At 48.6% G+C, this 16,967-nt stretch overlaps 1 protein-coding gene across 1 annotated transcript in view; it reads left to right on the forward strand.

Annotated features, from left to right (window-relative positions):
- HYDIN (HYDIN axonemal central pair apparatus protein) overlaps positions 1–16,967 on the forward strand; it is a 435,992-nt gene that overhangs the window by 349,692 nt on the left and 69,333 nt on the right. Inside the window, exons 45-54 of the mRNA XM_060288997.1 lie at positions 784–925; positions 2,803–2,965; positions 5,358–5,981; positions 8,234–8,455; positions 10,342–10,550; positions 10,744–10,926; positions 11,811–11,930; positions 15,023–15,182; positions 15,287–15,459; positions 16,075–16,273. Coding sequence (XP_060144980.1) covers positions 784–925; positions 2,803–2,965; positions 5,358–5,981; positions 8,234–8,455; positions 10,342–10,550; positions 10,744–10,926; positions 11,811–11,930; positions 15,023–15,182; positions 15,287–15,459; positions 16,075–16,273 — 2,195 coding nt within the window. The remainder of the gene's footprint in view (positions 1–783; positions 926–2,802; positions 2,966–5,357; positions 5,982–8,233; positions 8,456–10,341; positions 10,551–10,743; positions 10,927–11,810; positions 11,931–15,022; positions 15,183–15,286; positions 15,460–16,074; positions 16,274–16,967) is intronic.

The following is a 16,967-nucleotide window of genomic DNA, read 5'->3' on the forward strand; positions in this document are numbered from 1 at the left end:
TGAACCACACCTCAGGACCTGTAGGGTGTGGAAGGCGGTTCCCCTTGGTCTGCAAGTGGTTGTTTCGCCCTGAGCACTTTGGGGGCATATGTTAATAATAGGTAAAGTCAGTGCGTGGTATGTTACTTTGCTCCTATAACAAATTACTTCAAACTTGGTGACTTAACACAGATTTATTATCTTACAGTCCTGGAGGTCAGAAGTCCTAAAATTGAGGTGTCAGTAGAGCCACGTTCCTGTGGAGGCTCTAGGGGAGACTCCTTTCCCTTGCCTTTTCCAGCTTCTAGAGGCTGCCTGTATTTCTTGGCTCGTGGTCCCTGCCTCGCAGCTCTCTGACCCCTGCCTCCATCGTCACATCTGCTTCTCTCCCTCTGCTTCTTCGTCACATCTTCTTGAGCCTGACCCTCCTGCCTCCCTCTAGTGGGCCTCTTTGATTGTATTGGGCCCACTCAGATAATCCAGGATAATCTCCCCAACTCAAGGTCCTTAATATAATCACATCTGCAGAGTCCTTTCTGCCATGTAAGCTAGCATATTCACAGGTTCTGGGTATTAGGACGGGGACCTCTCTGGGGCCTCTATTCAGCCTGCCACAGGTGGAAACCAATTTGTGAATGCAGGAAACCCCACCAGCGATTAGGAATGCCGCCTGTGGCACCAGCCACCTCTCACTGTCACACATCCTCCGCAGCCTGTTTAGGCTGAGAGCTAAACCACAGGGGAACCCTGCAGCCAAAGCTGCTGAGTGAGTTTTCCCCACCTTCCTGTTTGTTCCCCCGACAGAACACAAACGCAGGGAAGCGCTTCAGAGAGAGAAGGAGCGTCTGCAAAACATGGATGAGGAAGAATATGATGCCTTGACGGAGGAGGAGAAAATAGTGTTCAATCGAGAGGTTCAGCAGGCCCTCCGGGAGAGGAAGAGAAGGTCAGTGTCAGGGGCTTGTCAGAACGGAAGCGCAGCCCCGGGGAGCAACTTCCGTCAGGCACACGGCCCATCCCAGAGACCGTGGTCATCCGGGGTGGAGGAGCGGGGGAGCAGTGGCCACAGGAGACCCAGGAGGATGAATTGCTGAGAGCAGAGACACATATCTTACACATCCAGGGTGCTGGTTGCTGCAGCCTTGCCAGGTCTCCATTCTCCTCTCCTTCCTTCTTTCTTGGGGACAGCTGGGACTCAGGGAAAGGTTATGTAATTTGATGAGGGGAGGGGCTTCTGGCCCCTGTGCTGTCCTGGGGCTCCTGCTGGCTCCCCGTGACAATTGTGGCTCATCAACTTCTGTGCTCAGGTGTCCACAGCTGGTGACCCAGGGGACATTCTTGTGACATGGGCATGGTGGTTGCCCCTGCATAACTCAGCCATTTCTCCTCCTTCCCTGGCTACCATCTTGGCCTTTGGTGGTGCTGTCCATTCCCTGAGGTCTGACCGCCTCTCTCACTTGATCCTCAGCCTGGGCAGTTCATCAGAGACCCTGGGCAGGCTCCCAAGCCAGTCCTCTCAGCCACCTTCTGTGCCTATCCCTGGGGACCACACAGGAACGACTGGATCCCCTCCACACCACCCAAGACACTTAGGCCACTATCTCGGGCCATCTCAGATACAGGTGGACAGCGAGAAATACGTCCTTTCTGCCCTCAGGTCTTCAAACATGCCAAGGGAGGGGGTCCTATTTCCTATCCCTCCTTAGGATTCCAAACATTGGAGGGGGAAGGCCAAGATGCCTGCCTACAATTTAACCCCCTTCTGTCCTCTCCCTCCACCTCCAGACTCCTCCCACTGGCCCCAAAAGAGCTTTCATGTCCTCTGCAGTATGCAGTACATATACCCTCATCTCTTCTCCTGCATCGTCTACTGTAAATATGCCCAGTCCTCCAGAGGTATGCAAATCCCAGCTTTGGGATTTCAAAGGAGTCGCTTTTCTTTCTCATCCAGTTCATTACTTTCAGGCGTTCATCTCACAGTGGACTTAGGAAATGCAAATCTGATCCTCCAAGGTCAGCAGTGACTTGTTTGTATCACACACACACACACACACACACACACACACACACACACGAAGTAATGAAGTCATGATGAGTCAGCTTCAGTGGACAGAGAGCCACAGCAGCTGGGGACAACTAGGGATTCCCAGAGATGAAAATAGATGGATTTCATATCTTCAGAAATGCTATCCCCTCCACTCTTGTTTGTACTTGGTGCCCAGGCTTGGTGCCCTCTCTGCCATTAGCAGCAGGGCAAACACGTTTGAATCCATAGCTGGAAAGGAAAGAAAGAGAAGGAAAGAGAGGAATGTGGCCTTCAGCTCCAGCACCATGGCTCCGAGCTAGCCAGGGTGGGGACTGCTCTTAAAAACACCATTTCTTCTTATCTAAACCTACGACGTGAGTGTAGGAAGGAAGCTGGGCTTCATCTGTACCGATATCAGAACGATCTTTGAAAGTTGCTTTTTAAAAGTGCTAACATCAAGCTTATTTCCAGCCCTTGCCTCACTCTCCTGTGAAAGGAGTTTGGAATAGAAATACAGATTAGTTGAGAATTCCACTTAGTTGAGCTTCAATTATCAGTTTTGCTGAATGACCATTCAAAGATAGACGTGAGCCGTCCTCTCCTCCTTTCTTTCCTTCTTTCCTTCTCTTCCCTCCCTTCCTTCTTCCTTCCTTCCTGTATACCCAGCTTTCTTTGTTCCTTCTTTTTATGCCCAAGAAAGCTCTGCCCCATGTCCTCCCACCACGTGATCCCAGGCAGGGGAGGGGCTTGGGCAGGAGGGCCTCTGGACTCTGTTTTCTCTGCCTGGCTTGATGAAGGGAGCTGGAGAGACTGTCAAAGGAGATGCTGGAAAAGAAGCTACAGCAGGAGCTTGAGCGGCAGAAGGAAGAAGATGAGCTAAAACGGAGGAACAAAAAGCCAAAGCAGGGACCCATGAAGGAGGAGCAGCCCGTGAAGAAATCTCAGACACCAAGTCGGCAGGTAGCAGCCCTCACTCGTCCCTTAGCAAAGGGCAGGCACAGAGGGGTCCACCACTGCACCCGGCCAGTCAGCCCAGCACACTTCCCCTCCAAAGAACTGACCGGAGACTGTGTAGATGTTGTGGTGGTGCAGAAGGTAGGAGGAAAGGGACCAACATTTGTTGATCACTGACTCTGCCTCCAGGGCTGTCTTATGCTTCGCCTAATCCTGCCCTTTTGCGTCCTGCTGTCCCTCGGAGCTTCATAGACATGAACCCCATCTGAGGTTGAACAGGATAAAGCCATACCGGTTGTGTGTGAGCACAGACCTGGCTCTTTCCACTGTCCCCTGCAGTCCCCTGGATGGTGCTAAATAGGCTAGTAGGAAAGAGTTGCCTCCAGTGAGCCACCAAGTCAGTGTGTTCAACCAAGGGCTGATCCTTGCCAACAGTCAAGGGAGATGCTCCAGCATAAGCTGTCCTTGCGTTTATCAGCCTGCCAAGCTCAGCTGTCACGTCTCTGCCCTCCGTGATACGGGAAGGGCAGAATGGCCAGAGCTGTGCCCAGGATGGCGCTGGTGGCCAAGGGGTGTGGCTAGCTGGTGTGCACAGCGGCCATTCCAGCATCGGGAGTTCTGAGGGTGAAACTAAAGCCAGACTCCCAGACGAGGTGCAGACCGATCCCAGGAGGTAGACATAAGGGCAAAGGACTCCATGTCCAGGGATCCCCATCAGGTAGAGCTCAGGAAGGAGCAGGGTCTGAGTGCACAGAACTTCGGCACCAAAACAGGCACGAGAAACAAGCAGACCTGGAGTTCAGACTCCCGCAACCTTCCAGGTACAAGTCCTCCCCTCGGCAGGCCTATTCGTCCATGCAAAATCCACTTCTGCTTAGAACAGGGTGTCCAAACAGAACTCTCAGTGTCTTGGCAGTGACCTACAGATGGGGAATAATACAGTAGGCGCCAAGCCCCTCCCCTCCCTACACAACTAAGGTGAGACACCCCCGCCCCGCCGGCAGACAGCCTTGCCAGCGGTTCTCTCAAGGCTGTAGAGAGGGCCAGGTGGAGGAGGAGTTGATGCAGTGCGGTGAGGTGAGTAGCCAACCTGGGCCGCTGCCTCCAAGCCTGAACTTAGGCAGGAACAGAGCTGTCACTGGGCTGTACTGCAGACAGTGATCATTAGACTGAACTGGACTTTATGTCATCAAAGAATGACCCAAAAGCCTTTGAAGCCTCCCAGAGGAGTTCATTGGAGAAGAGAAAATCAGAGCCCACAAAGCAGGTTTAAAAGGGCAGTAAGAAAGAGAATAAGGTTGGTTTCTCTATGCCAGCTTCATTATATAAATGCAGGTTTGTTTAAAAGGCTGGAGTGCAGCCAGATTCTAAACCCTCATCTGTTCCCAACAATACTGATTATATACATAACCTGTATAATTTTAATAACTTGACATTAAGAGACCCTTTACTCTGCGGCAGACACTATTATAAGCTTTTTTAAAATTATTTTTACTGGAGTATAGTTGCTTTACAACGTTGTGTTAGCTTCTACTGCACACCAAAATGAATCAGCCATGCATATACATATATCCCTTCCCTTTGGGATTTCCATCCCATTTAGGACACCACAGTGCATAAGCAGAGTTCCCAGTGCTGTACCGTATGTTCCCATCAGTTGTCTATTTTATACATAGTATCAACAGCATATATGTGTCAATTAGAGAGAGTCATACAGAGTGAAGTAAGTCAAAAAGAGAAAAACAGATATCATATATTAACATATATATGTGAATTTAGAAAAATGGTACAGATGACCTTATTTACCAAGCGGAAATAGAGACACTAGCGTAGAGAACAAATGTATGGATACCAAGGGGGAGAGGGGTGGGGTGGGAGGAATTGGGATTGACGCTATTATAAGCTTTTTACATGTATTCACACATTTAATCTTCAGTAGTCCTCTGAGGTACTTATTAATATTACTATCAACATTATACAGATAGGACAGAGATGTGAATTGCTCACCCAAGATCACACAGCTAGCAGGCCGTGCGACCAGGATTGGACCTCTACACTCTGGCCTCTCCCGAAGAGAGGATCATTTTGGGGATCCTTTCCCGCTGATCCTTCAAAACAGCAGCTCTCAACCACAAGTGCACATCACAGTTGCTGTGCACCTTTTACCAAGTGCATAATGCCAGGCCCCAGCCAGCTGTATGACAAGGAAGGACCACAGAACGGCTATTTTGAGAAAGGCCCCCAGGCGATTCTTAGGCACAGCCCTAGTGTGAATACCAGGTGCCTGGAATTGTATGAGGCCTTCTTACAAAACTAAACACCCTCTTGCTCTTCTTTATGCGATTTGCTCTCCCTTAAAGAACTCTTTTAAGAATAATTTATGTGTTTTGCCTCCTAGATTCTTACTTTTTCCAAACTAGAGCTGAAGAATGACGCAATAGAAAGAAAAGTCTCTGTTAGGGAGCAGTTGGCTGCGGAGAAGGAAGAACTGAGCAAGAAGAAGAAGAACCAGCTGTCAGATATCAGCATGCTTGGGTTTCCTCTTGCACAGGAACAAGAGGACAGCGAAGGGGACTTCTGGAAGGACACTGACAAGAACGTGGCCCAGAAGTTTAAGACCTATGAGTTGTCTCTGAAGGATATCCAGAACATCCTCACGTACTGGGACCGGAAGGAAGGAGTTCTGCTGCATCATACCGCGGCCGAGGATGCGAGCCATGAGTCCGGAACCGACCAGCGCCAGGTTCCGCCGTCGTCGTCGTCGGGTGGTCGCCGAGGCCGCAAGGACCGGGAGAGGGAGCGCGCGGAGAGGGAGCGCCTGGAGCGGGCGAGGGCCGAGAGGGAGCGGCTAGAGAAGCTCCGCACGCAGGAGGAGCGCAGCGAGGGGGGCGAGAGCAAGGAGGAGGACCACGAAGGGAAGAAGGATCTCGGTGTGCCCTTCATAAACATCCAGATGCCCGACTCCAAAGGCTCGAGCTGGAAGCAGGCCCTGGAGAATGACAGGCTTCCCAAAGCGGAGCAGGTACAGGCTCTTCTCCAGGATGGGAGCCAGGGAGCTGTGCGGTGCTAATCCTCGTCGTATCCCCTTTATTCCATTAATCTCTGATGCCCCTTTGGATATAAGACAATAATGCCTAAAAGGACCTTTTTCCATGTGGTGAAACATCCACAGAGGGTTCCACAGATCTCAGCTATTCCGTCTAGCCTCGTAAAAAGCCACCTGTACAGTTGATTTTTAACATTGACAGTCTTATGTTGGGGGCTGGCAAGGCAGGTATACTTTGGGGTGACGCAAGTGGCTCAACTATTCTAAAATTTCTTTCCCACAGGCTTCCTCCAGTGACAGAAATTATACTACCAGACAGCTTTTTGTTGCTAGAAACAAAACCATTGCATATCTAGAAGCCCCTTTGGCAGTGGTTTGGAGGGGATGATTACGATAGCCTTTTGTCCAGGGACAGACTTTTTCTGTGAAACGCCAGAAAGCAAATATTTGAGGCTGCAGGTCCTACAGTCTCTGTCTTGATCCCCAACAATATGTAAATGAATGGGCGTGACTCTGTTCCAATACAACTTGATTTACAAAAGCAGGTAGCAAGTGAGATTTCACCAGAGGGCCACAGTTTGCCCACCTCTAGTTTAGTTTTTTTGTTTTTGTTTTTAATAAATTTTTTTTGGCTGTGTTGGGTCTTCGTTGTGGTGCGCGGGCCTCTCATTGCGGTGGCTTCTCTTATTGCGGAGTACGGGCTCTAGGCACATGGGCTTTGGTAGCTGTGGCACACAGGCTCAGTAGTTGTGGCTTACGGGAGCTAGAGTGCAGGCTCTGTAGTTGCGGCACACGGGCTTCGTTGCTCCGCAGCATGTGAGATCTTCCCAGACCAGGGCTCGAACCCGTGTCCCCTGCATTGGCAGGTGGATTCTTAACCACTGCGCCACCAGGGAAGTCCCTCTGGTTTAGTTTTTATCAGAAACTAGATGCAACCTTAAAAGGTGGGAAGTGGAGCCAGAGAGGAGTCCTAGGTCAGACTGTAGCTTAAAGAACTCCCTGCCTCTGTTAATTTAATAAGTGGTACAAATTATTCATCCCTGGGCTTCCCTGGTGGCGCAGTGGTTGAGAGTCCGCCTGCCGATGCAGGGGACACGGGTTCGTGCCCCGGTCCGGGAAGATCCCACATGCCACGGAGCGGCTGGGCCGGTGAGCCATGGCCGCTGAGCCTGCACGTCCGGAGCCTGTGCTCCGCAACGGGGGAGGCCACAGTAGTGAGGCCCGCGTACCGCCAAAAAAACAAAAAAACAAAACAAAAAAAAAATTATTCATCCCTTTCCTCACAGACGTTCTAAATCCTGGGAGTTAACTCTAGCTACATGTTAGTCAGGAAGTGTCTTCTGCTGTCTGACCCAGAGAATTAGAAACACAAGATTACATGAAGGTAGTTACTTGCTAGGCCTAACAGCCCATTTAGTCCATAGAATGGGCACTCAGATGGCCTAATTGTTGTGATGACAACAATTAATCAGGGGATAGCATCCTTATTCGCAGGGTTTTACAAGCTGAGAGGGAAGTTACTACTAGATTTTCAAGCCATCTGCTCTGGAGCATGCTCTCATTTATCATATATCAGAGTAGAATAGGAAAATGCTATAGGGATAAGTTGTCTCTCTCTCAAGTCTCTTTTTTTACTTTTCTCTTCATTCCCATCTTTTAACCCATTCCCAGAATCTTTGGTGGGTTTTTTTTTTTTTTTCTTCTTTTCTGTATATGACCTGCTCCAGCCCTAACTCTCTTTCACCTTTGGAAAGAAAGAACACTTAAAGGTAAAAGAAAAATTAACAGGGGATGTGAAAATAAATGAAACAACTCTATGCTATAGACATCAGAACCTGAGGAGCTGGTCTCTTTAAACGGAGATTGTTTTTGAGTGCCTACTGTGTGCTAGGCCATGTGCTATATCGCCCTGGTTCCGGTCCTAATGGGCTTTACAGTCCAGTTGCAAAGACAGACAGTTATAATAAAATGACAAGCGTTATGATAAGAGAGGGAGCCCGCAGCCCACAGCAAGAGCCCCAGCCGGGTCTGGGGGCGTGGGGATCTGGAAGGACCTGCAGAGCTGTGTCAGAGACCCTTTACATGCTGTCCCTGACCCAAGCCCATCTCAGGGCATCAGAAAGTTGACAGAAAGGAGGGAGAGTCTGAGCGTCCTGTGCTCACTCAGGGAGGCAGTTAGGGGTAGCCCACCCTCTGCACAGGAAATTAATCTTGGGCTTTTCCTTTAGATCCTAGACCTCTTGGGCCTGGGGTCCTCTGGACCACCCATCCCGCCGCCTACCTTATTCTCACTCATCTCCTACCCTGTGAAGCGGCTGCCTTTGGCCATGACAGAAATCCTGGAGCATTTCATGTTTGTAACTCTACCGTCCAAAGAGCTCTCCCTGATGGAGGAGAAAAGAGAAGTGGAAGCAGAAGCAGAGCTTTCAGCCACCCCAGCCTCCTCAAAGGTAAAGGGAGCAGCTTGTCCTCCTGACCTTGGCGGGAGTTCAGTCGGGCCCTCCACGTGGCCAGAAAAAGCAGTGTTGGGTGTCGTGCTCACTGGGGTGTTTCCCTCTACTCTCTGGGGATTCTGCCTGAACCTCCCTAAGCTGCACCTTCCCCAGGTCTGACTCTTCCTACTCCCCTAAGAAGAGACTGAAAATGACCGATTCTTACCTTCCAACCTTTGCAATTCCTGTGGATGGTTTAGGGAACTTGCCGAATCACTCTGCAGCTCATCTGCAAGAAAAAGTAAGCAGCAAAACTATCTCTTTTAAAGAGATATCAGAATGTATTGTGAATCCAAGGTAATTTACACAGTGCATAAGAATACAAGCATCAACAGATACAAGTTAAGGCAACACGCACCATTAGAGAAAGGACAGATTATTAAAGAAATTATATGGGGAAGATTGGATATTTTGGATAAAGTTGCTTTTTAATCTCCTTGCCTGACACAATACAGTAAGATTAATTCCACCTGGATTAAAAATATAAGCGATCAAAATGAAATCATGTAAAAGTAGAAAATATATATTACATATACAATTAGTGGAATAAATCACAAAGCAAAAATAGATTTGACCGATCATATGCAGAATGCATGGATATTAAAAATTAGGGAGGGGCTTTTTATTCCCAGAGGAGTATGGGGGCCCAAAATTTGAATCTCCCCACACAGCCTCCTTCGTATAAACCATGCATGTCAGCAAAAAACAAATAAAATCAGCAGCAAATAAAGTCACCTCTAGCCCCTGCCTACAGCTCAGTTAGGTAACAGAGAGCCCCAAACTTCAGTTTAATAAGTAAGTCGGAAATCAACATCTGAGGTCCCAGCATTGGTGGGCAGGCCTTACTTGAGCAGAGTCCAATAAAAAAGATAAAGAAGAAAATATTGCCACCATCAGAGGTGACTATTACACCAACCTCTTTTCTGAAAACTGACCACTAAGAGGCAAGAGTTTAGCATTCTTTAACTTACGGTTTTAGGAGGAACTCTAGTTCATCTCCAACGGATGAAGGAAAGCGCTTCTTTCTAGAAGAATGGCAGCTAAAATTATAGGAGGCATGGTAGAATTTAAGAAGTACTGGTGTACCCAAGGACATAATTGATTAAGGAGTGCCAGTGGATACCCACAGTGCTGGTTTGTCAGGGAACAAGACTCTCACTCTGAGCCAGAGCATCACCCCACAGGTGACCGGCTGGTTACAAAGGGGAAGGTCCACTTTGCCATGGCCACGATCTGGCGGGCACCGCTGCAGCCACACAGACACACTTTGCGTCTATAATCAGGGGTCAGCCTGACATTATTTGTCTCCCATCGTGATGGAGTGCGGTGTACACAGCATCATCTCTGAATCTAATCAAGCTTTTAAATCTAATTTTCAGTTTACATGAAATGCGGCAAATAAAGGAATAAGTTAAATGACACTCTGAGAATAGTTAGGAAATTTGCAGGCTATGGAGTATTCTGTAAGAATACGGATCTGGTCTCTGCCAAAAGTCAGTGTGATTGGGAGGGAGGGAGGGGTCTAGATTAAAAGATATTAAGGAAACGCAACAACAAAATGCAATATAGGAACATACTCCCTGCCGGCTTCAAGCGTTCTCTGGAGTTTTGGCCTCCTCCTCAGGGAATGAGGTGCCAAGGAGAGCACTAGACTCTCTCCACTCTACCTCTTCCCTTGTACCCTAGTGTCATAGGCTGGGCCCTGCTGCTCTAGGCAGCCTCCAGCCTCCTGAACCTGCAGCGCAGTCACCGCAGACTGTAGGCATATGGCATGGGCGTCTCTGTCTCCTGCTCCTGTGTTCATAAGATGAATGTTTAAGACCCGGTGCTCATTTTTAATTAAGACCCAGGAGGAGCAGACCACCTCATCTAAGGGGAGCAGACAGAAAACTAAAGAAAAAACAGATCAGACCCGCGAGACTCAGAAGGAGAAACGTCGCACGGCCTCCGACAGGAAGGGCCTTTCTGGGGGAACCTCTGGAACCACTGCTCCCCTGTCAGACATAGAGGAGAACAACCTCTCTGAGCAGCATTCACAGGAGAAATTCCCCAGGTGGGCCTCGGAGCAGCCCAGGGAGGGGAAGGCTGAAGCCCCAGATGGAGGGTGTGGCTGTCACAGCACCAGATGGGAACAGGGCGGTCATGCCTATAACCCCAGCAGGACCAGACTCCTCCCAGGCACCAATCCTGTCTTCTCTTGGCCCGAAGGAAGCGTTCTCACTTTAAAAGCCTGTGTTCATTTTCAGGCTGAACCATTTCCGGTGGATCGTACCAGCCAATGGTGAGGTGACATTGCAAGTGCACTTCTCTTCCAATGATCTTGGGATCTTTGACCAAACGTTTAACTTTGAGATCCTTGGAACTCACCGCCAATACCAGCTTTATTGCCGAGGTGTCTGCACTTACCCATACATTTGCCAAGACCCAAAGTAAGTGTACTTTGTTTTGAAAAGAAAAGGTTGACAGATACATTTTCATTTTCCCCCATGATGCCCTGAACCAGATGCCTCTTAATACAAATGTGGAACTGGGACAGCATCTCAGGCCCTCTTGTACTGGGCTCCAAAGTCAAAGTCATGTGACATTGACTAAGTCACAGGAATGATATGGTACCATGAGACTGAAATAAAGAGAAAGTTAATAGGAGTGAAGAGGGGGGAAAAGTCTTCCTGTGACAAGTTAGTTTGCTTATTTAACTATATAGCAAATGTAAACAGATTTTGTGTTTACTGTAGGACTTTTTATCCTGTAATATCCATATATGTGTGAATCTCCACAGGCAGGAGATTTTTCCCTGAGCTACCAAACACTGAGTCCCTTATGCACCACATAAATGCACCTGACTGAGCAAGCTAGTGGGGCCTTTTATAGCTTGTCCACCGAGAGGAGCTTTTTTGCAGTTCTCGCCAAGGGACCACGTTGGACAGCGAATTCAGAAGCTGGTTAAGATCCACCAGAACTAGTTTTCCATAGGGTTTCTCAGGACTTTTTCTAGCTGGGCACACTAGAACAGGAAATCCAGCTCAGCTCCATCATCAGCCCCATCAGCTGATAAAGGATCCAGCTCACCCATCATCAGCGGTGAAAGACACCGCTGGGAATCTTTTTTCTCAAGTTCAAACTGTACTATCTTCACTCGGGGTTGGGGATGGGAGGGTACAGGAATAAAGGCTCAATAAATGTCCTCAAATTAAGAGTCGTTCTGTCTCCAGACACCTGGACCCTTTGCTGAACAAAGAGTGTTGGGTTCATGTGTACCTCGTGTGGAGGCAATTCAGACAGCTCTCCTCTCCTCTTCCTCCCCTGTGTTCAGAGTGGTCTTCCCTCAGCACAAGAGGGACATGAAGCCGAATGAGGTCATCTTTAAGAAGTATATTGTGAGCCTGGAGAGGTTTTACTTCGGGCCACTGCTTTGTGGAAAACCAAGAGATAAGTAAGTGTTCCATTATTTCAAAGCAGATTTCAGACCCCTGGGTTGGACTCATGAATAGGACAAGCAGGGTTCCTATGGAGACGTAGCTTTTACTAACATTGTCTCAGTTAGCCCAGAACCACAAATCAGGAGAACTGGGTTCTTGTGCCCCAAGTTTCTGCTAAGGTCCCAAATGAATGGGGGTGCCATTTTCCCAGATGGGGAAGCTGGAAGAAGACCAGGTTTTGGTAGGGGAAGGTAGGGTCAAGTGTGCACTTTGGGATATGTTAAGTTTGAGATGCTTGGGAGATACAGCCAGTAGCCACGTAAAGCAGGGCATAGTCTATACGGTTTTGGTTCTCAGAGGAGAGCCTATCTTCAAGACAACAAAAGCCACAGGTGTGGATGAGACCACCTAAGATGAGAGGACACAGTAAGGAGAGAAGGACCATGGTTGGAGCCTCAAAGGACTCCACCGCTCACAAGAGGAGAGGCCAGCAAAGAAGATGAGAAAGAGGGCCAGAGCTATGGGTGGAAACCAAGAAAGGGTGGTGTCATGGAGCCATGAGAAGAGGGTGTGGTCAGCTATGTTGATTGCGGCAGAGAGGGCGGAAAGATGAGAACATCAGCGTCCACAGGGTTCAACAACATGGAAGCCATAGGAGGCTCAGCAAGAGCCCTTTGTGGGGGATTTCTGAGGATGAAGCCCAGGTAACGTGAGTTGAGGAGTCAGTGGGAAGTGAGAGAATGGAGACAGAGTGTGGAGATAGCTCTTTGGGAAAGCCTGGCTGTGAAGGGAGATGGAGGGAGTTGAGGACGGGAGGGAGACGTGGAGTGCAGGGAAGGCTGTTCGTTCGCTCTTGTTCTTACGATGTTTGGATGTCAAGGGGAAGTAGCAAGGAAGCGGCTAGAGTTTCCAGAGCACGTAAGGGCCAACAGTGGTGCAGCTCCCTGAAACAACACAACGAGATGTGGAGATGATGGCCTTTGCCAGGAAGAGGGACCATCATCTCATGCTAGGTTGGAGGGAGGTGAGACGGCTTCAGGTGCAGGTAGGTTTACAGATTTGGCTGGCATGGTGAGGAGGTTCCCATGGAACTGTTTTCTCCATGATGAATGATGTGAGGTCATCCCTAACAGTGAGGCAAGTGGAAGGAAGTTTAAAATGTTGAGAAAATGGAGAAGGTATGAAACAGGTTTTGTGCAAAGTGGGAGAGGGACAATATTAGAGAAATAGATTAAGATTATCAGGTAGAACCAGGGGCCCAGGTAAGGTCAGTGACCAGAAATATTTAGTAATACTAGTTTTTTCAGTTATATATAAGTTTTTTAGTGTATAGGCAGGGAGGTAAGACTAAAAATAGAACCAGGGTCTCAGCCTAGCATTTATTGTGATAAGTAGAGAATGATTATTTCTATGCCTACTTGGTGAAACTGATGAGCCAACTTAGTTCTCCATTCCCTTCATAACCACCAGTTTATTTCCTAAGGTGCTGAACTAGTAAATGAAGGTGAAGGGTGTTGACTGTTGATGGAGAGGATCTTCAAAGCCCAGTAGAAGGACTTAGGCGAGAGAAGGAGTGGGAGTGAGGTTGATGGACATGATGTACAGAGCAGCCTGGAGGTCGGATTCAGGGAAATGATGGCCATTCAGAGAGGCATGTATTCAGAGCTGCACTGGAATTAACCAGGATATGGGGCCAGACAGCGGGGATCCAGGAGGGCAATTACAGTGGTCCAGAAACAAGTATTATTCATCTATTCTTTTTTTTTTCTTTTTCTTTTTTTGGCTGCGTTGAGTCTTCGTTTCTGCGTGTGGGCTTTCTCTAGTTGCAGCGAGCAGGGGCTACTTTTCATTGCAGTGCGCGGGCTTCTCATTGTGGTGACTTCTCTTGTTGCGGAGCACAGGCTCTAGGCACGTGGGCTTCAGTAGTTGCGGCACGCAGGCTCAGTAGTTCTGGCTCGCGGGCTCTAGAGCGCAGGCTCAGTAGTTGTGGCGCACGGGCTTAGTTGCTCCATGGCATGTGGGATTTTCCCGGACCAGGGTTCCAGCCCGTGTCCCCTGCATTGGCAGGCAGATTCTCAACCACTATGCCACCAGGGAAGCCCTCTTCATCTATTCTTTTAAGTCTTACTGAGCCTCAATGTCCTCATCTGCAAAGTGGGAAAATAATAGCACCTACTGCACAGTTTGGGGAAGACTGAACTGGTTAGTACATATGGAACTTGTAGCAGAGTGTTCAGTCGTGGTGATTACCAGCGAGGTGTGGAGGCCACCACCACTCTGGCAGTTACACAGACAGTGCTCTGTCTCTCGGACTTTGATTTAGTCTCTGCAATGCCCTCTCCTTCCTTCCTCCATCTTAGTCTGTCCAGAGAGCTTTTCAGACTGTTTCTGGGCACCAGTGGGTACTATGGTGCCCTGCTTTCCTGACCTGTGCTATGACCTCCTACGATGTGTGTGTTCAATAATCTTCCTTGTGCCTTCTGTGGCTCCTTTCCTGTTTGGTTCCATTAACTGGGCAGCTTCCAATGCTTAAAGTGCTCCACTCCATGGATCTCTCCCTAAGGCACTAAGGGAACAGAAACAACCTTGTAACAGTGAAGTTACAATCCGTGTCGGAACAGTAGCATCCCGCACAGGTGTAGAAGAAGGTGGTAAATGAGGTCATCTCTAAGACAGATACGAAATAACACGTTGCTCAGATTATCATCTCTCCTGGAAGTATAAGCTCTGGGAAGGAGAGAGCTACAGATTTTTCAGTCAGAAATCTTTGCAATAGTAATAACAACCATTTATTGGGTTTTTGATATCTGCAGCTGTCCTCAGAGCGTTAGGTGCACTATTTCATTTAATAGTCATGGAAATCCTAAGGGATATTATCATCCCATCTTAGAGATGAGGATACCAAGGCTTGGGATGGGAGCGGGGGCTGGTCACATCACAGCTCTAAGTCTTCACAACTACAAAGCTTGTGTTCCTAGCCTCCATGACACTGCCTCTGTGTAGCCACATCATCCTTTGAAATTGCCTTACGCCTCACAGTCTCCTTTTCCACCTGAATTCTCAGCCAGTCCTCACATCCACATCCCTAATTTTTGTTTGTTTCCAGGTACAAGTCATCCTTGTTCCCAGAAAACATGGAGACACTGACAATCCTCAACAGTTCCCCAATGGTCGTGGAGGTGTCCTTCTGTTTTCAGAACGATGTCAAAGCAAACACCTACTTCCTGGAGCCTGTCAACATGATTCTGGAACCCAGTGAGAAGCAGGTGCAGTCACATGGATACAAGTCTACCAGGGCAAGGCTTTCTTGGGAAATTTGAGGCCTTGGTATCCTCGGTATAAACGTACTTTGTTTGGACTCTCCCATTAGCAGCTGAACGTTTGGGCCTACCCTACTGCAGTTGGTGTCTTTGAAGACAGCATTGTCTGCTGCATCAAGGAGAACCCCAAGCCAGCCGTCTTCAAATTAAGCTGCCAGGGGGTCCGCCCAGAACTGGAGCTGGACCCCAGACAATTGCATTTTGACCGGCTCTTGCTGCACAGGTCAGAGTTCTGGGTGATACCAGGACCGGAATGACGTTTAAAGAACTTTTAGTTCTAAGGTGACCAGCTCATCCTGATTTGCTCGGGACTTGCCTGGTCTTAGTATTTGAAGTCCTGCATCCTGGGAGACTTCTGGTCCTGTGCAAATCAGAATAGTTAGTAACCCTCTGAGTTCACAGGTTGTCACCTTGGGTTCAGTGAATGGACTTCAGAATGGTTAAGGACTCCCCTAAGATCCAAGTGTGTGCATATGTGAATTTTTCTCAGAAGAAGGACTACCTTTTTCCAGATTTTCAGTCCATTACCCTAAAAGGTTAAGAATCTTGGTTCTAGAAATTAGAGGACAAACACAGAACACTAGACCAAACCTAGAACTTACATATTCATTCACTGGAATTGTATTACTCTAAATAGAGAATGTTTATTTCTGAGGAAGCTGGGAGAGAATGTTGATAATGTATCCTGCATTCCTTGATCATCACAGGTAGGCCCCATTCCCTGATAAATACTTATTAGTGAACTAGCAGTAATAGAATAACCAGACGTGCTTTTTCTGACCTGCCATAATAAATCAAAATCATTTGAAACTGGCAAAATTTCTCTTGGTCTCTGCAGGAAAGACTTCAAGGTAGTTCTTCTCCGCAACATCACACTACTTCCCCTGACCTGGAGGATCACCAGCCTGGAGCACCTGGGCGAAGACGTCACCGTGTCCGCGATGCAGGGGACCATAGCCCCCAAGGCTGAGGAGAGCCTACAAGTGCGCTTCCAACCCTCCAAACCCATCAACATCAAGAAGGCGATTCGGTTGGAGGTAAGGCTTCATACGTCTTCAGACTTGGTCACCAAAGTATGTACACACTGGGTTCCCTGACACACACACACCGACACACACATACCCACCAAGCCAGGTCTCCGTGTTACACGGTCCCATCTGATCCCCGTTTGACGCCCCCCAACCCACAATATCCTGCTCTGCTCACAACTATAAGCTCCATAAAGGCAGTCTTGTTCATGGCTGATTTCCCAGTGGCAAGAACGGAGCACTCAATCAGTGCAGAGTGGATGAATGAGTAAATGAATGAATGAACGGTGTTACTGTTCCTCGAGAAGCATTCGATTTCTGATTTAAGACCCCCAAACCCAGTCACCCCTCAGAGTCCTAACTCAGTAAACATCAGCCTCCACCCAGTTGCTCCCAGCAGACACCCAGGAGTCATCCTTGATTCCTCCGTTTTCCTGTTGGCCTCCCCCTCCATCCCAGTCCTCCAACAAGTCTTGTCAGTTCTGTCCCCCAGTGTATCTCCTGCCCATGCCCTTCCCTGTCTGCACTGCCACCACCACCCTCATGCAGGCCACTTGCTGTGTCGCTCACCTGGACTTCCACAGAGGCTTCCTAGCCGGCTTGCCTCTTCCCACTCCCCGCAGGTGTCCAGAGGGATCTTTACAATGTCCGTCAAACCAGGTCACTCCTTGCTAAAGCACTAGGCTGCCTTCCCATTGTACTA

This window comes from Globicephala melas, chromosome 19 (assembly GCF_963455315.2).
Source record: "Globicephala melas chromosome 19, mGloMel1.2, whole genome shotgun sequence".
In the NCBI taxonomy this organism is placed as follows: domain Eukaryota; kingdom Metazoa; phylum Chordata; class Mammalia; order Artiodactyla; family Delphinidae; genus Globicephala; species Globicephala melas.